General features: G+C 41.2%; 1 protein-coding gene across 7 annotated transcripts in view; it reads right to left on the bottom strand.

Annotated features, from left to right (window-relative positions):
* Nucleotides 1-951: 951 nt before the first annotated feature.
* Nucleotides 952-24031, bottom strand: part of cep170aa (centrosomal protein 170Aa) — a 49763-nt gene continuing 26683 nt past the window's right edge. For 2 of the 7 annotated variants that reach the window (XM_084735664.1, XM_084735671.1), the window contains 15 exons: nt 22839-23012; nt 22035-22340; nt 14486-14848; nt 13341-13630; nt 10871-10960; nt 9554-9671; nt 7859-9388; nt 7613-7663; nt 5193-5466; nt 4726-4957; nt 4162-4329; nt 3967-4055; nt 3735-3828; nt 3584-3635; nt 952-3475 (listed from right to left, as the gene is read on the bottom strand). In XM_084735664.1, coding sequence (XP_084591790.1) covers nt 3150-3475; nt 3584-3635; nt 3735-3828; nt 3967-4055; nt 4162-4329; nt 4726-4957; nt 5193-5466; nt 7613-7663; nt 7859-9388; nt 9554-9671; nt 10871-10960; nt 13341-13630; nt 14486-14848; nt 22035-22340; nt 22839-23012 — 4157 coding nt within the window. In that variant the 3' untranslated portion in view covers nt 952-3149. The remainder of the gene's footprint in view (nt 3476-3583; nt 3636-3734; nt 3829-3966; nt 4056-4161; nt 4330-4725; nt 4958-5192; nt 5467-7612; nt 7664-7858; nt 9389-9553; nt 9672-10870; nt 10961-13340; nt 13631-14485; nt 14849-22034; nt 22341-22838; nt 23013-24031) is intronic. The other 5 variants (XM_084735668.1, XM_084735665.1, XM_084735670.1 and 2 more) reach the window with 5 other exon arrangements.

Genomic DNA, 24031 nt, shown 5'->3' with positions numbered 1-24031 from the left:
AATGAACATGTATTCTGGTACCTAAATTCACTATTGCGAGAATATCTAAGTACTAATATACTGCCTTTAAGTCATCTTACTCTAGAACACAGACGATAAGCTGAAAAGAGATTCAGAAGATTGTTAGTCCCCATAAAGTAACTAGAAAAGCAGCAAAGTGAATGGGAAAGAGGTTAACTATACTGTTTCTGCAACTCTACATTATCAGTACTCTGGAACATCCCCTCTTACTGGAACAATGCACCTATATACACTGATATGAAGCTGTGTTATGAGCAAAACTCATAAAATACCTGTAGATGGGGAGCTTATTGTCAAGGATGTTCATTTCTTCTCACTGACGTTCCTCAAAGAAACATTTTGAACCACAAATGGCCTTCTTGTAAGTTGCCCATAATTAAAACCAATTCCAGCAGCTTTTCCATGTTCAGGTCAAGGAAACTAAAAAAGAAGGGGCATTTCATCACTACAGAACATTCATTAATGCAGACCAGTTCTGTTGAAGCTTATGGGAGATGTATTGTTTTTGGAGCAGAACAGCAGATAAACACATGTGCACATCTGGAAGAATCAGTCAGTATGTTGTTCCCTGAAGACAAATAATGCGTCTTCATTTTTTTGAAGAGGCATTATTTCCCCAAAGGTCATACAATGTAAATATATTTGGTTGCAGCAACAAGTGTTCATTTTTAAACATGTTTAAATCGTAGTTAAACTTCAAATTATGTTGCACCAAACTTTTAAACTAGGTTATAATTAAGAAAGACTACATTTAAACCTCAGTTTAATTTTTACTCTAAATACTGATTAAATTAATAATTGCAATAATAATAATAATTCATTATACTTATATGGCGCCTTTCAGGATACTGAAAGACGCTTGACAAAAAAAAAAAAAAAAAAAAAATCTGTTGCACCAAAGTCCAGTTTAAACAGTGATTAAACTGTGACTCAACCAAGCTGAGTTTTAATGTTTCTCTCCTTTCTTTCACTCCAGCTGATTATTTGGCTAACAAGTTTTTCTAAATAAGAGCTTCTCTGCCGAGCTATAGTTAGTAGGCTAACTAGGTTTTTAGTTAGCTAATAAACAATATAATGTTTAGTTAACTTGTAGCTAGCTAGCAAACACTGTACCATTTAGTACAACTTTTTAGATAGCTAGCAACATGATGTTCACTGTGATACCTTGCCCAGTTAAGGAATGGAGAGCAGCTGAAAGTTTTCCCCTCTTTCATACTTACTATACCCAGCTCTCAAATTTATTTTTTAAATATTTTACTTTGGGTAAGCAGCCATCTCCATATTGATTAAATTACTAAATTTTGGTTTACATCACTAAAACTGGATTTACTAAACTGAAATTAAGTTTTAATTGTGTCAATTAAAATTTAATTGTGTAATTGTGAAACAGAGCTCTGCTTGATTTTAAATCTGAATTTACTCAACCTTTTTCTCACTGATTAGAGGTCATCTTATACTGATTCAATCTTTGTTGGTGCAACCCAGTCTCAGCTGTGTGCTTCTCTCATAGATCTGAATAGATCTGGTACAAAAGTCTAGGACCAAGTAGAGCATAGAATGTTTTCTAATGATGTAATGTCCCTTCATTCCTTTTTAGTGTCCTTGGTCTTGTGTGTGCATGAGCTCAAACTGGTAGGTGATAGACAAAGAATATTACATTTATTGTGTGGTGACGCAAAGCATTAAAAAGCAAAGGTCTACATTATCTACAACACCAGTATCTAAATATTAAAAATATTTAGTTTAAACAGTTTTTTTCTTTGCTCGTCATTGCATCAAGTTTAAAAATAAGTCACATGATCCGTGACTGGAAAAAGTAGAAAAAAGCCAATTGGAAATCATAGGACACTTGAGTGGATGCTCTGCAAAAAGCTAAGGGCACTGATTCTCATGGGCCAAAACAGATATGGCAGAAATGACTAAACTATTGTTTGATTATAATAAATAAGTGTTTTCAGTCTTTGATGTGATGACAAAAAATGTTTTTGACATTCAGAGAAGAAGGTGAGACATATGAGACGAATTGCCAGATTTGAAAAAACAAACAAACAAACAGATTCTCAGGTTTTTGCACAACAGATGAATTTCAAAATGACAAGATCAATAAACTTGTTAACTTTGGTAAGTGATTATTTTGGGCGAAAATAATCATTGGTTTCCCCAAGGCTGTTTGTTAACTACTGTGTAAAACTACCATTCAGTTATTAGTAAGATCAACACAGACACCAACTCGCAGGAGAAAGCTCTCAGCTCTGCCCTGTACATGCTACTGTAGTGACAAACTTTGTGTTACACTGTTTTCCAACTACTGGGAGAGAAAGGAAGGGAAGGAAAAAATAAAACAATGGGTGAAGGAGAAATTGTTGGGGAGGCACTACAAATCCTTTTCAACAGTCTGAGAGATGCATCCATGGACGGTTAGAGTTATGAAATATCTAAAACATCTGCAATTCTGCTTGGTGTGTGAACTGTTTCAGGCATAAAGCATGTCTGTATGACTGTGGTTTGTCAGGATGGTTACTTAAGGCTGCTGAAATATTCTTTATACTGAACAAGAGCTAATAAATCATTGCAGTGCGCTGTATTTCATCATAGCGTAAATAGAACATATTTTGCAAGTGTTATTATTTTACAATGCATTCTGTTGGTCTGAAGTTTTTAAGTCTTATAAGATGTATATTATTTGAGGAGACGGGCTGCTACTGTCGAGGATGTGTTTTAAGGCATGTCCTTAGTGTACGTAGGGTCCAGACACATGGAGAAGGCAAGAGGAGAAGACTGGAGGAGGGTGGAGACTGTACAACCACAGAGATCTGTCCACTGAGAGAGCAGCCAGGTAGCCTTCAGTTTAAAAAGCTCATAATATTCACGGGTTTATTTCCGTTTAGAGGGTATATCCACGATGCATCAATGGAGTCTAATTGAAGCACTTCATTTCCGGACAGTTCTGGCAACACTTTAGCTAAATTATGTTTATATTATACCCACAATCCTCCTCTAGTCAGCAGAATGGCAACTGTTCTGTGAGAAAAAACTATTTAAATGTTTCTACACCTGCTTCATCGATATGAACACTGATCACTCCAATCCAGACTCATGTTTATTCACACAAGACTGAAACTTTCTGTTCACTTCTGTGCGACGGCCTCCTCTCCACTCGGCCGCATGCGGTTGAAGGGCAGTCCTCCAACTCCTGGTAACCCCAGGCCCATGCTGGGGTCCCGTGCAGGATCCTCTGTGCTGGCAGAGGAGGCCTGAACCCTGGCTGTCAACCCTCCAGGCCCAGGAAGGATCTCCGGCAGTGGTTCTTTGGCTGCGGGTGCAGACCCGGGGCTGGTGGCAGAGGGAGAAGTTGTTTTGGCGGTTTGGGGCTTGGTAGGGGTGGTGGGGCTGGTCAGGCCGAGGCTGGCTAGGGCATCCAGAGTCCCATCAGGGTCTACCATCACGTTGATCACTGAGACAGAAATGGAGAGAATCAATGTGTGGAATGTGGATCTAGTTAAGATCTGTTCATATTTGTGATTAGCATAAGTGTAATTACAAATGGAAGATGTGTCTTTACCTTGAAGCTGCTTCTCAACTCTCTTCAGTTCGAGCAGAATTGAGGAGATCTCCTGAGGAGAGTAGGAGAAAATACGACACAACTATTAGCTCCCAATAACTCTGCACGTTCCTTGTCATCAAATATTGTTCAGTTAGTTGAATTTCTGTACCTTGTTCGAGGTTTTCAGGAGTGGTACATCACTCTCTGATCGCAGTTTAGTCTCAATTTCATCCCAGTTCCTGTCCTTATCTTTAAACAATATCCTGAAGAAAAGTAACATAAAACAGGACACGTGTTCACTCACAGTAGCTTTGACTATACAAAGCAACACAATGGCACACTGAGGGATACGCTGTAACTGTTACATACTAACTGATACTAATATCACAAAGTGTACTCACCTGATTTTTCCTGCTGTTTTGTCGACAGAGTGTCTGATCTTGGTGGACAGCTGAGAAACTGAATTGAGCAGCAGGCTGTCCAACACCGCCTTGAACACACAGAGGAAAAGAAATGAGGTTTGACATGTGACAATCTGAAGGTGATTGCTTCTGTGCTGGTAGATTTTTGATGTCACGCTGTGTGTTGCTTCTCACCTCCTCTCGGTTCCAAGTGCGTCTCCGCAGAGCCCGGGGCTCCAGACTGTCAGGAGCACGGGGGCGGAGCTCCACCGCCTTGCCGTTGATCTCTGGTGCCTTATTGGTTGCAATCACAGGTGGGATCTTCCTGAAGTTGAGGCTTTCATCAAACACCCGATCCACCAACTAGGCAGAAGTAGAAGGGAGAGAAAAGGAAAGTAAGGCTCAAAAACTTGAAGAAATCTCTCTTCAGTGTTATTCCAACATTAATAGAGTTAAGTGAAGATTTGTGAGAAATAACGTAATTAGAAAGATAAGCAGTTCTCAAGATTTAATTGTCCAGCCAACAAAAGTTAAGATTTTAATGTAATAATATTAAAATTAGTAAATCTTCTTGAGTCAAAAATAAGAATTAAAAAATAAAGGAATGAAAGTGGACCAGATGAATACTTCTCATAGCAGATGAAAGCTATAAAGCAACAGTGTGGCCATTTTTATCCAAGCAACACAGGAGGGATGGCAAAAAAGGCGCAATGGAAGCACACGCAGTAAAGCAGTGATAGAAGAAGAAAAACCGGGCACCTTTCTCATGCTCTCCTGTATGTCCGTCTGCGTAGGACGTGCAGGGCCTACCTCTTCCCGGGTGTCGATGGCCGATCCCGGGGTGGTGGCGGCGGTGCTGACAGTGGTGCTGGGTGCCGTGCCAGATGAACTGACTGAGTCGATCTCGCCGGCCACATCGTGGATCTCACGGGCCAAGATGGCCAAGTCCTTAGCCAGGTCCTGGCTGATCCTGCGCACACATGGGAATAACCTGTTAACCATCAGACAGATGGAGGAGTGCTTTAGGACTGAGGATAGACATGAACACATGCAACATGCATACTGTAATCACATCAACATCAGCATTAAAGTTAAGCGGCGAAGGAGATTTATTAAACTTTATTAGACTTATTAAACATTATAACATCATATTGAAACATCACTCTGATTCATGAAAGATTAAATTCTTGTATCAACTAAAAGATCAGTCTTATGCAGATCAATACCTGGCTATCTCCTCGCTGTGTGCTGTCCAGTCCCTGATGTACTCCTCTTGCTCTTTCATCCGGTGTTTGACTCCGACGCCACCCGGACCTGTCACCACACCGGAGCCTGGGCCTGTGGTGGTGCTGAGTCTCGAGCTGCGGTGCGGGACGAGGTGATGAGGCCGCATGTGGGAGCGTCCTCCATGCTTCGGAGAATTCCTGCTGGAGCCAAACTCTTCCTCTGATGTGGAGCCGTACTCCGGCGGCAGACGTCTCCACCTGCTACTGCTGGACACTGTGAAGATAATGGAAGAGTAAATATGATTTAGTCGACATAACTGCACTTTATCCCATTACCACGTCTGTTATTTATGAAGTTAATAAATGAGCTTATGGAATTAGAGGCTTTGTTACTGAGGCAGCCCTCAGCCAATCCAGTTTTGATCTGACAAATAACGTGCAAATAGAGGTAGTAAATCCAGGGTTCCTACACCTACCAAGGCAAATTCAAGCACTTTTCAAGCGTTTTACAGGTGCAATTTCAAGCTTTTTCTGGACCTTAGAGCTGTGGTAAATCGCGTGTATTAAATTGGATATTGCTGTGCTGTGAAAAAACAAAATTTTGTTTTCGAGTTAGCATTCTCCAGAAAACACAACAAGCCAATGCTCAGCAACCACCCGACATGTTGTTGTCAGATCACACATGCGCAGAGTGGAGATGTCTTTGTTTTGTGCGAAAGGCAAAAGCAATTATGCTCTCTGACTTATTTTATTTCTTTATCTAAAGTGCAAAATCTTCAGTCAGTGGTTTGTTATGAAAGTAATGTAGAAAGTAATTCTCTTAATTATTAATTTCAAGCAGTTTCAGGCAGTTCATCTAAAGTCTAAGCACTTTTCAAACCTTGAAAACATTACATTAAAACTGTGAAAAGTGTTTTCAAGGATTTCCAGCATCCTTGTACACTCTGTCAACTCTGTTGAACCCTGTAAATTAGTATTCATAGGCAGTAGATGATACAGATTGTTTGATTATGGGCTTAAACAAATGTAGACATACTTTATTTTACAAAGATATTAAAGATAAACTTAAGATTCTAATAACGTTATTCACTGCAATGTATCTGTATATCACTCTTGAACTAGAATAAAATGCAGGGCTGTGAATAAGACAGACTGAAGCAAAGCATTAGATTTTCTTTGCATCTTAGTTCAGTTAATGTTACTGGACAGCTACAGGAATATTTTGGCAATAATAAAACCACACTGAAAACAACAGAAGCAGCAGCAAAACAAAACTACTTGAGCTTATCTAAAGCACCCCACTCCAGGCAGCCAACAAAAGCATCAGACAAGGTACATAAAAACCTTGACAGAGCCATGGATATGTTAACTTGCTTCACAACAGCTGCATCAACGTAGCTGCACCATGATGAGACAACACCATGCTCTATCAGCCTCTCAAGGAGAAAATGGAACAGAGTGGATGAGTCATGAATAAAAATCTCCACAAGGTGGAGCACTGAAGTTGAACTCCAACTTTGTAAAATGTTTTGACAGAGTGTGAATAGAGCATTTGGGTCTTCATCACAGTATTACTTGATGGATGTCAGGGAGGAGACACAGAGTTAACACAGCAACATATGCTAGAGCTGGGTCAGTGCATTTCAGCTTTACTCACTGGAAAATTTAAAGGAGAAATATGTAAGTCTGTAGCATTCAGAAATGAGTACTGCAGTCCAAATGGTGAATTGGAGCAATGAACAATAGATTAAATCGGTTGATTCCTCTTTGTAAAGTGAGTTGTTTCCCCCAACCCTTCCCCTCAGACTCAAATCTCAGGTAGGTTGCCTGCAGGCTGCACGGACAATAAACAGGAGCACAAGACAAGCACAACGTTAGTTAAGCCTGTTATCCTGAGAAAAAAAAACACTGCTCCAAAAATACACACTCTGGAGTTGGAGTGCAGTCACTGCCTACCTCTCTGCCTGCCAGAATTCACACATATTGCTTGATTTAACCGTTATAAACATCTACTCCTTTTAAAAGATTATTGATTTCTTACGACTCATAAACAGGCACTTACTCATTCAGTGATTATTCAGCATTAATCTAAACTTTACTAAACATAAAATGGACAAACATAAATAGATGATACACACTGAATGGAAATTTCAAAGGTGAGCATGCTGACTGTAACATTGTTGGAGATACAAGTATTTCAACTTACCATACGACTTATGTTCATTTTATGATTTAGTGCAGTGAATATATTACAGATTTCTCCTTTAAATCTGTAAAATGTGTATATTCCCTAACAAAGAACTAAAAATGAATTTACAGCTTGGTGGTGGTTTCTGTTGCTGTGACCCAGGTCTGACACACAAACATGAACACAAACACACACACTGTCTAATCAAGGCTCTACAGTTCTGGTACAGTACCCATCAGCTCTTCCTCTGCATCAGCACCCTCAGGTTCGGGCTGAGAGTTCTCTGGACGATGACAACCAATGCACAAATTTGTAACAACACAGCGGAAATGTTTACACACAGATGTTGACACACTGACACATAATGACGTATGCAGTGGGGCAGACTTGATTCACATAACACATTACTATTTTTTGTAAAGAAATAATAAAATGAGGTACCCTGACAGACAATTTATTTATTTATTTATTTTTTTACCTGTGGGCGAGCAGTATCCAGATGTAGTGGTCTTAGTTTTGGCCTCGTTCAGTTTGGACACACTGTTGGCCCTCATCCTGGGTGTCAGCCTGTTCTCTGTTGGTGTGGACGAGCGCAGGCCCAGACGCAGAGCAGTCTCAGCTGTCAGGCGGGGTGAAGAGGTGGAGCTCCTTGTCACTGTGCACTCTGAGTCACTGCGGGCCGAGATGGAGCCTAGGCGGTTCCTGCGCGGCTGAGCCAGCATGTCTAGTCGTGACAGTCCCTTTCGACCGGATGGAGGCTTAGAAGTGGAACTTGTGGTGGACACCTCAGAGGCCACAGACACCCTGTCTGCATCAGCCAGATCTGTGTCAGATGTGTCCCCTAGCCGGGCGCGGCGCAGGAGAGAGGCTCTCGTGGGGCGCGGTTGTGGCAGTGCAGCCTGCTTGTTCAGTGAGGAGGTCGTGGCTGCTTGGAGAGCGCGGCTGGTTTTGGTGGATCCGCTGTTGGTTTTAGCCGACCTGGAATGCCCCAAAGGTCCAGAGTAGGTCTCCTGGTCTGAGGAGAGGATGTCAGAGATGGGTAAAGAAGAGGTCTGGTCATCATCAGTGAGATCCAGAGATGCCTGGCGTGCTCTAGAGGATGCAGTGGATGGCTGAACAGAGCGGCGTGCGTCAGTCCGGCTCATCACCTCCGCTGTTCTTGTTTTAGACTTCCTCTCCAAGCGTTCACGGGCACTTGCATTAGCGACGCTGGTCCTGGAGGCTGTGCTCATGTTGCTCTTCTCCCGGTGCATACTGCTGAGGGAGCGTCGTTTCTGTTCGCCACCAGCTGCTTTCCTCTCCGCCTCTCCAGCCACATGACTAGCTGTGCTCGCTGTGTCCACATCCGACTCAGGAGAGATGGAGTCAGTCCGAGGTGGGAAGCCAGAACCCTGAGTGGTGATGCCAGTTTTACAACCTTTCTGGTCTAGTTTGTTTTCATCTCTTAATTTGGCCTCTAGGAGCGCCATGACAGCTTCAGTGTCCTTCAGGAGCGTAGCAGTGTCCATACTGCCCACGGAGTCACTGCGTTCGCGCCCACTGCTGCCTCTGTTGATGCGTGGGATGAGCTCTGCAGGGACATTAGCACTGGGTTTCTCGATTGTGAAGCTGCCCTGGCGCACTAGAGGCTTCCCAGACTTTTCTCCTCCTTCTCCTGCTCCTCCTCCTCCACCTCCTTTCCTCTCCTCTGACCTCTTCCTGCGCTCACTGGTGCCTGAGGTCCGCAGAGGAGCCTTGGAGGGAGAAGACGTGGAGCTTTGCTTCCGTTTGCTGGTCATCTCACCGTCCCCAGTGGGAGTTGGGGACTCCCCGTCTCCCTTGTGTTCTTTTTCTTGGGGTTCTGTGTCCTGTTTCTCTCCAATCTCGGACCTCAGTCCCAGAACTTTGGTGCTCGATTTAGCCCGGGGGTCATCCACAGGGAGTTGGGGGAGGGTCCTGCGCTTACGGTCGGTCAGACTTGAGGAGGATTCACCTCTGCTGAGGGATGCACTGGGCTCAAAGGCATCAGCTTCAAGAGAAAGAAGGACAAACTCACTTGATTAAAAACTCAATCAAGTAATTTCAAGGGCTTTATACTGTACATGCTTTTCATTTTGAAATGAATTGTATTTTAAGACGAAGATCAATATTTAATTTAGGTCTTTTCATTCTCTGAGATCGAGTAACAATCTACCTCTCTCTTTGTGCAAGAAGGTAGCTGTTTCTGCTCCTGAGCCCTCTGGGTCTGTCCTGGTGTGGTTGGCAGCTAGACTGGCCCACTGAGAGACCCAGCTTGAGTCACCAGGAAGAGCCTGAAGAGACAAGAGAGGGGGTTGGTGGGTGGGGTGACCAGTTTATTCAATTAGTGGTATACATACACAGATAATGAATGAGAATAGCATTTATGTGTCCATCTGAAATGTAACACATGATGATGGAAATGATTTAGGGAGGTGGTATTAAGACAAATTTTGGAATGTATTTTCCTCAGCAAGCAAAATAAGTTTTAGGCTGCTTGTAAGCCTAAATGTGGAATGCAAACAACACTGTCATCTTACAAGAAAGTTTTAAGAAAACCTGGACAATTTCTCTTTATTATAATTGGAAAGACATCTACCAAAATGGTATATATCTATCAAGCTCATACACACTGTCCCCTCCCTCTTATGAAATGGCCTGGAGGGCTGAACATGTCTCTCCTCATCTTAGTATGATCTAGGTCAGTCACTGGGAGGACTGGCCTCCTCCCATGAGCAGGCTAGGGGAGTAGAGCAGTCCAGCCATGGGAGTGACTGTGACTCACATTATGAACCTCAGTCATAATTCTTTGTCTACCTCTTACACACTCTGTTATACTACATTGGGCTGAGAAGCATGCTGAAACATTAGGTCAGCTTTTACTGTTCGATTTACCTAATCAAGATGAAAATATTGAGTCACATCAATATTGTAATATAGTAATGTAGGCTGTATAGGTGAACATAAGGGAGGAGGTAGAGCAAGGTGGACAGAGAAAGACAAAGACAACAAGGTAGGGGTATAACGATCCATCAGTCTGGATCCATATATCAATTCAGCGATCAATGATCCAATAGCATCAATGCAAACTTAAAACACTGATCTATATCACCATCTTTAAGATATGACTTTATCTTGAAATTCACATGGCATGTCTGTGTCACTGTGTTTGTCCAAATTCTACTGCACTTTACAATTATGTGTTTTTTCCTTTTATGGCGAAAAGCAGAAAAGAAAGAAGTGGCAGCTTCTTCTGCAACTGATTGTGTTACTGAATTGAGTCAAATCCCTGTACACTGTACACAGTACACTGTACACTGTATTGTGGCAGACTTAGAGATATTGGCAATGATAGTATCACTGTCCAAGAATCATATCATGATGAAACTGGTGATTACACCCCTATAACAAGGAAGAACCAAAAAAGTATGAAAAAGTATAAGGAGGAACTAAAAGTACAAAACAATACAATGACAAAAGTAAGGTTTTCTACCTCTTTTCCTGTCTCTCTTGTCTCCTTTCCTTTTCCGTCTTTCAGATCTGACAAAATAGAAGAGTCCTGGTTCTGCTGCACACCAAACACCTACAAAAAAAAGCAAAATATGTATTGTCATATGTTCCAATTAGTCTTTATTCTGTATGCATCCTAAAGAAATAAGTACTGCAGCACACATTATAATGAAAATTGAACACCTTCATAATGTTATTCTACAATTATCTTGATGAATGAAGGTGAACTGAGCGGGCAGGAGAAGATGCTGTTGAATTAAAGCACCAATCTGAACTTGATGGTTGAGTACCATGGCAACAAACAAACTCACACACACACACACACACACACACACACACACACACACACACACACACACACACACACACACACACACACACACACACACTATTCACAAAAGGGAGAGAGAACGAGAGCAGTATAGACTGTGAGCTGTGTGCCAATTAGTGTGTCAGCTAATTACAGGAATTAGCATAACAACACTTCCAGTTTTGAATGTAATGCACTCAGACTAACACTGACTAGAAAAACACCCCACTAATTATATCACTGCTCCTCCAAAAATAACACCTGCATACAACACTTAAAAGGAAAATGTGCTTCTTTAAGATGTCATTTAGGAAAGTTTAAATTATGTCTATGTAGCAACCTTAATTGGCAACAATGTAGCTTCCTAAAAATAAGTAGCTTAGCTATTCTGCCAGTCACATCTTCTATATTTGTTAAGTGCCAATTAAAAAGTTTAAGGAATGTTTTAACACTCTTTGCTTTTGTTGTATTTGTTTAAATTAGATTATTTTCATTCTTATTTTACTTGTAATGAAGGTAAAAATGTTAGGTTTGGACTATTTTAGCCTTAGCCAGTAAATCTGTAAACTCTAGTCTGTAAAGTTACTACCATGCTTATTTTTCAACAACAGCTAATGCTTGGCAGGCAAGATACTAGTTTACTCTGATCGTATTCCACATGACAATGCATAAATATGTTTAATGTATAATTCTCAGTCAAATAGATCTGTTTGCTTACCTGGGATAGGCTTAATGCTAAATCAAAGTATTTATCAATTTAAAATCGCTGACATTCTTTAACTATAACCTAAAATTCATATCATAACGTTTACACAACAGTAACATAGCAACAGACAACAGCCGTTGTGCATCCATAAAAATAAAATATTCAGCGCAAACATGTATGTATTCTACATATATTAAGCAACCAAGACAAAGAGAAAATGTCCTATATAGACCACATCTTCCTGAAAGTACATCCATTGTGGATATAACAGCAAGAAACAGGTGTTTGCAAACCTTTACAGCCTACAACTAAATGAAAAAGGAACTTTCAGCTGTGAATTTCATCATTCTAAGCTAGAAAATCCTGAAACAACTGACATCAAACCATCTCTCTCTAAGGCTGCTTCAGAAATTCCATGCTACCAAGCTAAATAGCATGCTAAAACAGTATGTTAGTATATTTGAAAGCTTAGTATGAAACCAGTAACAAGTGAGGTAAATACTATTTCTGGGATATATTGCCAGAAATGCCAGAAATATTCCAAAACGCAGTAGTGACAACACAAGCAACAAGATCAATTCAAATATAATTAACGTTTCACTTTGCAAAGAGTAAGATATTTTTTTTAAATCAGTTTGTTGTTGGCTCGTGTTACCATGGCTAAAACTGGCGGGACGACTCTGACGTGATATGCGCTGAGCAGATTAATACTAATGTTTGGTATGTTGAATGACAATACACATTTTGGGTGTGTAGTGTAGCATTTGATTTTGGATGCATCGCAAGTGTATTGCTTTGTCCCTTTCAGACATGTTTTCTGTGACTATGAAAGACTGCTGAGCCACAGGACAGGGGCAGCAGTAACAAACTGATGGTGGTTTTTCAGCCTCCCTTGAGCGTCGTTTCATAAAACAGGGCAGCGCTTGATGGAGCGAGTCTCCGCGGGCTATTACAGAAGCATTAAGTTTACCAATGGGACAGAGACGATGGAGTGGTGGTCAAGCCAAGCAAATGAGAGACGATGGCTTTGCTTTAGTGGCAACAGTACAAATCAGTCTCAAAGGACTTGCTAACCTTAAAAGTGCTAACAAAGCATGTTATAAAGAGACAATTAACCTTGTTCAGGTTTGTGCTTGGTCAAATCCTTTACTGCAGAGTAACTTTAAATGATGCTTGTTCTTGTTTTATTTGCTACGGTCGGAAATAAGAAAAGAAGGCACCACATGTTTTCACATGTTTTCTGGGGTGACTGGAGTGATCTGACCTTAAAGACTACAGTTAAAAAGCAACAATAGTTCTCCAAATAACCTCCATTTGAACTTTCAAACTATTGTATTAGACCCTATATTTTACCTTCTCTGGGCATGAGATTAAAAGGGACCTGCATTATGTTGTATGATTTTTGCAGAGCAGCATAATACAACAGTCCTTTTCTACCTTATCTATCATGCGCCTGGCCTCCTCCTCCTCTGGGTTCCTGTTCTCCAGTTCGATAGTGTAGGTCCCCTTATCGCTGTGGTCGTCTTCTGCCTCCCCTCCAGCTGTTCCTGTTCCTTTCCCCACGACCGAGGTGTCCTCGCTGGGGCTGGTGGGGCTACCTGTGGCCAGCCCTGTGCTGGCTGAGCTGCGACCAATACTCGGGTCCTCTGACCTCTGCTTGAGAAGGACGCGGGCAGCTGTAGGGGCACCTACAGTCACTGTAGCCGGTATTGGAGCTGGGACCTTCCCTAGAGATAACAACATATAGAGCAGACATAAAGCTGTTACAAAAACATGGACATACACAAGTTAACATGCTTTCACAGAGGATCACAATACAGCAATACAGAGAGAGTCACTGTAGAATTTTTTTTATGTATCAGTTCAACAATAGTTGAATGAATGAATGACAACACTCCCTGATTAACAGATTCAATTTCTGTGAAGTAACATTTTAGTTTTGTTGACAAGTAGTTTCACTTTTCATGAGAAATACTTTTAAACATAACATGATGGAGCCTTCATGGTGTCTTTGACTTAATTAATGATTCTCTATCTCTCTCTGACATAAGTCTTAAGTTTGAACATTTTCTTAAGGAAACAAACTCAGCTGTTCATAAAGACATCAAAGAATATATGAAAGACAGATAACAGAAATGAAGGGTGACCATTCCAATGCCTTATTACCAAATCAATTTGTTTTTCTTGTCAGCATTTACAGGATGCCTGACTGAATAAAATGTAAGTGGTGGATGAAATTGTACTTATATTATCGATGCAGTTTTGTTGATTACATTACAAATCTATCATTACCCATTGTGAAATTGTGTTCCTTTTTTCAAATCTTTTGTTTTGTCAACTTGCTTGACTCAATTTATTTATTGTTTGTTAAACGTTCTTTTTCTCTTTTCTTTCTATAGGATTTGCCTCAGTTATTGTCTAAGTTATTGTTATTGCTATGTACCAAAAAAAGCAATAAATATATTGTGTGATAAGAAAGAAAAAACAAAAGCTACCTGAAATAGTACTTACAAAACTCGCTAAAATAAAATAAAATTATACAACAATATTAGATAGGCATGATGAAATGACAGACTTATTACCTGATTCTGAGGCTGTAGTAGCAGAGGTGGAGATGCTAAACACCTTAGGATGAGAGGGCGGCTGTGGACACAGTCCCTCTCCGCCAGCTCCTCCCCCCAGCAGGGGTGCAGTCTGGGAAAATGAATAGGACCGGCGCTTGCGAGGGTTCTCCTCGTCGTAGAACTCGATCATAAAGGCAGTTCGGGAGCCAGTTGCTCTGGTCCCGCTCACTGTTATGTTTCCCCCTCCTGTTCCTCCTGCTCCTCCTCCCACGTGGCTGTGTGCTGCTTTTAGGCGCTCCTCGAGGGCATGGCGGCGGTTGGCGAAACGTAGGCCCAGTCCATTCTCTGAGTCGCTCTGGGTGCCATCCTCATGTTTGCTGCCTATCAGAACACACAAAAATTGAGAACACAGCTGAGTTACTACAGTGCTTATTTTTCCATCATCAACTAATGCTTGCTGGGAAATATACACAAAATTTCTGTGATAGTAGTCCACATTACAATGCATTAATATGTCTGATATTTACAATTCACAAGTAAATACATCTGTTTGCTTACCTGCAATACTGTAAGCTTAAATCAAACTATTTATAAATTTACCATCACTGACCTTATATTGTAACATCATAACAGATGTACACAACAGTAACATAGCAACAGACAACAGCTACTTCCACACAACGACATTGTGCAGTACAACAGTGTATGTGTTAAGATGTTATCTCAAATTTAGCAACCAAGAAAATGAAGAAGAAGAAAAAAGTCCCTTATAGACCGCAGCACAGAACCACATCTTCCTGAAAGCATATCCACTGTGGATACTACAACAAGAAACAAATGTTTGCTGACCTTTGCGGCCTGAATCCAACCATCAAACTATCACAATGCCTGCTGTACCTACCACTTTACAGCTATTTCTACATTTTGATCGGTCTGGATTGAATCAGCATGTCCTCTCAGTGTTGTTCCAAGGCAGACAGTGTGCCATGCTAATCCAGACATGCCACCCACACGGTTACTAGCCCTGCCTACTGGCAGTAAGAGTGAGCGGCGAGGGGGGAGGGGAGGAGGAGAACACGGAGGGGGAAGTGGAGTAGGAGGCTGGATGAGAGTAAGGGGGAAAGGGCTTCAGGGATGGAGGAGGAGGGGAGCTGAAAGAAGTCTGGGAAAGAAAGGGGGGGCTGAACTAGGAAGAAGGATGGGGGGAAGAGGAAAAGAGGAGGGTAGATGAGAAAGGACAGAAACTGGATTAAGTGGGAGAAAAGAAATGCCAGACAGAGAGAAACAGAGTCAGAGAATTTTTAACTGAAAGAGGCTCAGGATGTAGTATACTGTCACTAGAGTTGACAGCCACTAACACAATGAGCCTGTCAGTTAATGAGCCAACAGTCAGGTGTCAGAGAGGGAAGGGGAGGCAATACCACATGACTACTGTTGCAGATGACCAGATGAAAATACTTTTACTTCACACAGTTTTTACAAATCATGGCATAGGTTTGGATCCTGGAAAATGCATATTCTATCATTTTTTCCTCATGCTTTCTCTCAACTTAGAAATGCTCAAAAAGAAACTATGTTATTTAAAAGAATTCATACACTAGCATCACTCCATAATCTATAGTCTACATCTGTCCCAATTAAAAGCAGACCAATTACATTAAATAATCTTTTCATATTCTATACAGTATGACACGTATACACAGTAACATTTTAAGTAATGTGAATGCATAACTAAGTGGTGATGTTCAAAGCTGTTTTACAATAGCCACAGTATACAGGAGCTGAATCAAGTACTAGAGGTGGACTGCCTTCCACGAGAAAAGAGGACAAAGTGCTTCCATGGCTGAGTGGACTACAGTGGTTTGCCTGGGGAGCTGTCCACACACTGTGACTTTGAATCAGTCTGATTCTCTCTCTGTCTGACGTCATTTCACTTTCTGCTTTATATTTACCAGCATCTGAAATGAAAGTTAATTTTGGACAGATTCTGATTTTCAGTCTTTTTAAGAACTATAATTGACAGCATTCACAAACATTTCTGCAAATTTACTTGTACAATTAAATTGGATGTTCATAATAAAACACTGACTATTAAATAACTAACATTTTCTCCAAAAGTGCTCCAACTTATAGCCTGGCCTTAAATATTAATCATATTATATTAAGATTATGTACTAGATCTCATGGGATCTGTGCATATGGTTTTTACCTTTATTTATTCAGGGTAGGTATACTGAGAGCAATGCTCACTTTTGCAGGACCACCCTGATCACATTCACACAGTTACACATTCACACCTGGAAGCTGCCCAGTACAACCACAGTAAACAAACCAGAGACAGACGCTGTGCAACGGTTTGCTGTAGTAAAGCTTTGCAGTGAGAAAAACAAGGAGATGTTAAACGAATCTGGATGATAAAATGTTTGAGGGACACACCAAAACGGGGTGTTTATTCTTCAGCCAGAACAGGAGGTGAGAGTTTAAGTGTCAGTCTGTGAACAGTAGTCTACTGCTGGCTAACATTAGCACGAAGAGCTGAAAGTTTAGTGTTCTTCAGTGACACCGTTGGCTGCTCAGCTGCTCCGTCTCCTTGTAGACATTGTAGATATCCTCAGCTGCTACAAGTGACACGCGAATAGCCAATCATTTAACAGGTGTGTTCAATTGCCCCATCGACATGTGAGACAACAGAAAAAGTGTGACAAAATGAGTGCAGAAAAAAAGCTCGACAACATGGCAGTTTTTTGCCTTTTAAGCTGAACAACTATCAGAGGGTGAGGGGCTGAACTGCTGTTCCTTCACTTCAAAAGGAACCGGCTGAAGTGGAAGAGCTGAAAAGCATTGCTCATGAGAGGGACACCATGCTCAGCCTGCTGCCATTACGAGCCAACCCCAGGTACACAGAAAAAATGGATGCATGGACGGAGAAGACCGCTGCATGTAAATTGTGCAGGAATACCATCCTGACCAAGACTGGGCATGTTTTTGTGGATTTTTGTCATTTTATTTAGCTAATTTAATGGTCTGCGCAATGACAGCCACTGCTCAGTGACACACTTTTATTCAGCAGCACAGTACACAGACACTTACTGTAGCTGGAGGATGGTGCACTGAGCTGGAGGTGGACTGAGAATGACCTGCAGAGCCAGATTTATTCACATCTACCACGGTGAATTAAGGATTTATTTTAATCAAACCAGAGTTGGTGATTGGTGGAACCGCAACAAAACTAATAAAGATGTTTTGGGTAAGTTTTACATATTTTTTCTGTTGAGCTTGAATGAAGTACATTTTACAATCAGTTAACGAAACAATTAAACTCATCTTATTTTGGTAAAAGGGAGAAATCTGGATTCAGAAAGGGGAACAGTTGTATTTTTCTGATTTATACGGAAAAATGTGTAAAAATGTTTCATTTCTTGCCACTTTGTGAGTTTATTTTGTTTATTGGACATATCAAGTGTGTGTAGCATACATAACATTGCGAACATGACGCTTACACATCTCCTAGCTCTGCAATCACTGGTTGATGGGCTGACAGTGGCAGAAAATTTTAACACATAGCTCAACCCTAGTTTACAGCCTGCCATGCTGTTGCACTGCTCTATGTACAATGAGGTAGCTAAAAAACAAGACCTGAAACCAACCACTTAACTTCTCCCACACTGTACATTGTAATGCACACTGACTGACAAAAAAGAAAATAAAAACTGCTCAACTTGAAGCTCTGACTCTGACAGCTGGTTCAAATCTTTGACTTTCTGGGAGCAGCTCTGGTCTCTCAAATGTCCCCAAACTTTATTGAAGTACAATAACAAATTGCTTGACTACTCCTTTAATGTTTCTACATTGTGGTATCACAATGGCTCTGAGTGTGCGGCTCATTTGTCTCATTCTAGGCTCATTCAATTGCTGTTTGAAATGTAATAAAGCATACATTTCATTAAAAAGATAAAGAAAAAAAGCAGCAGAGCATTACAGTAGCTTGAAAAGATCAGCAGATAAGCAGACAGAGAGGAGGTCTTTTATGCTGCGTGGCCTAGACAAAGAAGCTGTTGGCAGGGCCAGAGGAGAACAGAGGTATCTGTGAGAGTCCAGTGCTCTGCCCCACTCGCCCTGCCATGACTCACAGTGGAGCTGGCCTCTGCCTCTACCGCTGGCTGTGCGCACACACACACACACACACACACACACACACACACACACACACACACACACACACACACACACACACACACAAACTGAGCACCCAACACAAGGATGCACTTACTTTACATGCATGCACAGCCACACATACAGACAAGCAAACATGCAAGCATACATTGAATTGTACTGTCTGTATGTGAGCATACATTTCACTATAATACGCACACACAATGGGGAAGTTCAACCCCTGTGTATCTGTTACAGAGCAACTAATTGATTATTACATTGATCTGGAACTATTTTGATAATCTTATTTAGCTTTACTCCTCTCTGACAGTAAACTGAATATCTTTGGGTTGTGGACAAATCAAGACATTTGACGACATCACCTTGGACTTTGGGAAACAATAATCTACACTTTTCAACATTTTTTGATATTTTATAGACCTGACAACTAATAGATTAATATTCATTAGATGCAGCCCAGATCTGTCAAGCTTATACTACTGCTGTTGCTACTACTGTAAATGAATCGATTGTGCATGTGATCATGAATTAAAATCACAAAAAAAAATCTTGCAATCCCAATCACATTTCAGAACACACATTTATACCCTCATACTAATCAGAATGCACAGATGTTAAAATAACACGCAGAGTTCCTATTTCAACATTGATTGAAATAACGGACAGTACAAAGATGTATCCTCTGCATTGCTCTTTACAGCAAGAAGAGAAAGACTTACCTTGATGTTAACAAATCTCAAGCTTTGGCCCAGTTGCCTCCTTGCTAAACCTCTGCTTCCTTCTCTGCTTAGTACCTCTATGACACACCCTAAGCACATCTCACACGCCTCCTCTTCTCACACATGCTGCACCGCTCGTCTGCAGATCAGTGCTGAGCATGTCTCAAAGACACACACGCAGCAAACACAGACACGACGGATTTCAGCCACACAAATCCACATGTGAGCGGCACATGCTGCCGCCCTCAATCAGCGCTGAGATGCGTCTCTCACACATGCTCCCGCAGCCTTCTCACACACAGACACAAAGAGATGATCACTGCTAGTTTTTGCTATTTGGAATTGCATGTCTCTATTCTCTCCCTGGCATCATTTGCATCACTGTTACTATAACAACTATCTACCGAAAAGTGCTCTCTCCTCATTTGCCGCCTCCCTTTCCGCTTTCACCGCAGTCCAGGCAACAAGCCTCTCTCCCTCCCTCTCCTTCTTGCCTTTCTTTGTCCAATCATCTTTGCTGTTATTGCTGCAAATGCTGCTCTCAGCATTACAGGGAGGCTCTCCCGCCTTGCTCACCCTCTCACACTCTACCTGTTTTTTCACACCTCACATGGTCACTGCCGGCATCAGCAGACAGCTTTCCATCCAGCTGTCCACCTGCCCTCTGTTCATCCCTCTTTGTCCTCTCCCTCCCTTCTCTCCTCTTCTCTCCACCCCTCTTTTCTCTGTCTTCTGTGGTTATTCTTGGTTTTCCTCCCTCGACTCATCATGTCACTCCCTGTGCCTCTGTCCTGCTGTCAAGGCCCTCTGGGATATAGCTACAGACACACTGTCGAAGGACTTCAACACTGATGTAATTTTATCTCCAGCTACATGCTTCCACTGGCATTAACTGAACAGTTGCACAAGAAATTGTAGCATTTGCATGCCTTGCAACAAAATGTATGATCCTTATAAATGGAAAGTCAGAAACCCCAATTGTTTTAGCTTAAACAAATGACTAAAGGAATTTCTGAACCCTGTAAGCATGGAAGAAGCTGCATCATCTCTGATAGTCTTCAGCAGGGGAGGGGTTGACTTATGGGACACAATAAGGTCATTTCTAGACTCTCAACATCTAGCCCCCTCTTCTTTGTACTATAACAAGGTCATTGCTGGTCACATAATGCCCATGTTGTATCCATAACCATCTTGTTTGCTTTTGTATAGTAATGTTTAATCACATAAATAAGTGAATTAATTAAAGTATATATACATGTTGGAACAAGTCATGTAATTTTGGTTGATCTTGTGCTTCTATGTACTTCTATGAGTACAAAAAGGGTTAAATAAAGACACATACAAAACAAAATAACATCATTTTTCACTGTAACCCTCCCCCACCCTATTCACTTTAGTTTGCTACCATCTCCATGCACTGTCTTACTGTCATTTTTGTGTGTCTGTTTAGTTTTGAAAATCTATAATAAAATTTGAATTTTAAAAAAAACATGTCACAGCCATAGTCAATTCCTTGGTCTTGTCTGATTTCACTGAAATACCAGGGGCAATCAGCTGCAACTTCAGTTGGAAAACCTGCAGTGTCTAGTGCTCTCAAAGTCAGTCAGACAGTCAGTTAGCAACATAATCATCCATCAGGTGAGCCACTCTGTCAGCCAGTTGACATGCGTGTAGTACTAACTCCATTTAATGAATTAGCTTCACTACTTCCCACTCCTGCATCAAAGATTTCCATTTTCATCAGCTCCTGTCTCTGCCCATAACCCCCCCCCCCCCACATGTCAACGACATCATAAATTGACCTCCATTTAATTAAGTCATAACCAGCATGTAGTCTGCCCTAGCCTAGCTTGACATCAAACTTAAACTCTCTTTACTGGCAGCACTTAGCACTGCCTAGTCTGGCTCATTTTCACAAAACACCCTGGCAGCAAGAGCGTGCTCAGCAGATGGCTGCTTGCAGGTAAAGAGAACAAAGAAATGCAGACAGGCATGCAATTTACAGTCATGTCAATCTCAAACCTTACCCCAAGGATACATAGCAACAAGCCCACAGAGGTAAACAGAGAAAAATTAGCTATCCACACTGATAGTGCAAAACAAAAATTCAAACGAAAAGCCCCATGTATAGCTCTTGTAGTCAAGCATTAACTGCCATTAAGTAGTATACACATAGAGTATGTGCTCCTCACTAGATAACATATCTGTAAATGGTGAAAAAGTGAAATTCAGTGGGGGGCTGGACTATGTTACTCATGCTAAGCCTTGTCATTGGATGTCAGAGCAGCAGAACAGCAGATAGGGGTTTAAATGTTTCTGTCTGCTAGCTGCTAATCCCCTGGCATGGTTACCACAGCCAACAACCCATGTTCCAAACAAAGAATAAAACCAGTTTTCACACAGCATCAAGAGACAAATGGAAAATTGAGAAGGTGAAATTGAGAGTATAAAATATAATTTGAAACATTATGGTATGGCACTACTAGTATGATGACAATTCAGGTGAAATAACTGAAAACTCATGAGGGAATATTATCATCATTGCAGAGTGTAAATGGTCATTTTTTATGAGGGAAAAGAGGAAGGAGAGATTATCAAAGAAGAAGTAGAGAACCAAAAAAGAGTACAGACGAAAACCTTCCGAAACAGAAATGTTAACAGAAAACAACCTCTACCTTTTAGCCTTTTGAGATGGACCGGCACGTCGCTCTTGATGCTCTTGCTGTCGTCCTCTGTTGACTCGCTGCGCACCAGAGTGGGGTCGTTCTGGGCCAGCCAATCGGCCACCTTGCTCTCTGATGCCATCATAGCGGCTTGCAACGTGCTCAAGTCCCTGCCTCCTGCTCCTCCGCTTCCTGCCCCACTCCTCTTGGAGCGAGATCTGTGGTGGTCGGGTGTGAACTTTGACACATGGTCTTTAATGGTGACTTTCCCAGGAGAGGTATTGTCAAACTCTATGGTGAAGGAGGCGTGACCTTGAGCTGTGGAGCAGACATTGCAGTTTTGTTACTGTGTCAGTCAGTGTCAGAGTACAACTAAATATAGTAGTGCTAGGTGAAGCACTTTTAAGAAATGGATATGTAACTGTAACTTCATGGCATAATTAACTTATGGAAATATACAATACATTTTAATAAGGTCAAGTCAGCTGATAGTTTCTGTTGCAGAATGACTGCTGCTCTGTTTGTGTGGAACAAACAGTGATCACTTCCCTTTTTCTCTTTGTGCTGTAAAGGATTCTAACCACACAGAAAGGGCTATTTGATGTGTACAATAATTATTGCAAATATACAAATTGTGCTAATCTCACAAATTAAAGCAGCAGTGATTTACCATCTCTCCTATTATTACAAACCACAAAGGTGTTAATTGTAAATGCAGACACCATAACCTCTGACTTCCCCTCTCAGGAGAAAAACTGTACACACAAATTTAAATTTATTTACAGGAAATCAGAATAAATGAACTGTATACTTCACCTGTAGTGGTGTGAGTGGCAGTGCCCTCAGTGTCTTTGGTGGGAATCTCATGGATGCCATTATTGGCCATGTGACCCTCCTTTGTAGGGATCTCAAAGTAACTGGAATCGTGGGCCGAGGAGGCATGAAGGTTGTCCTCTTTCGCTTTCTCCCCTCGCCGTGCCTCTTTGCTGTCTGTGGTTGAAAAAAAACACATGTTGTTGTTGATGTTACTAAAGTTAATGATTTAAATATTAAAGTTTCTGAGCATTATTTAAAGAAATTATTTTCTGGAGTACACAGTTGAGTACACATCAAATACATTTGTCAATAACATGGTTTCTGTCATTTCAGGCAGTTCTTATCACACTGTTTGTTATAAAAAGTGTGTTTCATGTCATGATTGACAGTTGAGCACTAAAACCCTGATCACTACTGTGCAGAATCTGGCTCCAAATAACATTGCCAGTGCAATATGGCAGCGCTCATATGCAGGATATTTTGGCTAAATTGTGACATAACATCCCAACGCTACAATGTCACAATGAGAGATGAATAAGGGGATTTCATTATCAAAAGTCGAAACGTGAAAGGTCAAGCTAGGCCCAAAACTAATTCAATCATGTCCTCTCATCAGCAAGTATGTTTAACCATTTATCAAAATCACTGTCTCCTGGTTTCGGAGGGAGGAAGCAGCCCTACAAACAACCAATACTACCAAGACATGCACACATATACATTTGGTCTGTCCTCACTCCGTCTCTCATTAAGATATACACAAAAATACATGGAAGCCATGGAAGTCATGCAAGATGACGAGAAGTGCTGGTACAGCTCTTTAAAACCTGCTTTGGGGCGCTCACAATATGGAGCACTTATTTTCTCGTCTGTTCATATTAACAAACAGAGCCTCTGTGGGATCTCAATATGATAAATGATACTTTCAGAAATTAGAGGGGCCATCTGTTTCATTTTGGAGAGCACATGTAGGAACATATGGCAATCGGCAGTAAGAAGCAAGATAGAGAAACTGACTTTGCAGAATATAATTATTACTAAAAAATAGTGAATTTCTCATGAATAATATTTTATAAATATGATTGTGCTGCTTAAAATCACATGAGATAAAGCAGGATCTTCCCAAAAACAGAATCTCTGAATTAAAATGCAAATTTTCCACTTCCGTGTTATCAACTAAACCATAGTATTAAAGA

The sequence above is a fragment of the Lutjanus erythropterus genome, chromosome 14 (genome assembly GCF_056507025.1).
Source record: "Lutjanus erythropterus isolate fLutEry1 chromosome 14, fLutEry1.hap2, whole genome shotgun sequence".
Taxonomy (NCBI): Eukaryota; Metazoa; Chordata; class Actinopteri; order Lutjaniformes; family Lutjanidae; genus Lutjanus; species Lutjanus erythropterus.
Note: the sequence above shows the minus strand (reverse complement) of the source record. Positions and strands in the feature narration are given on the sequence as shown.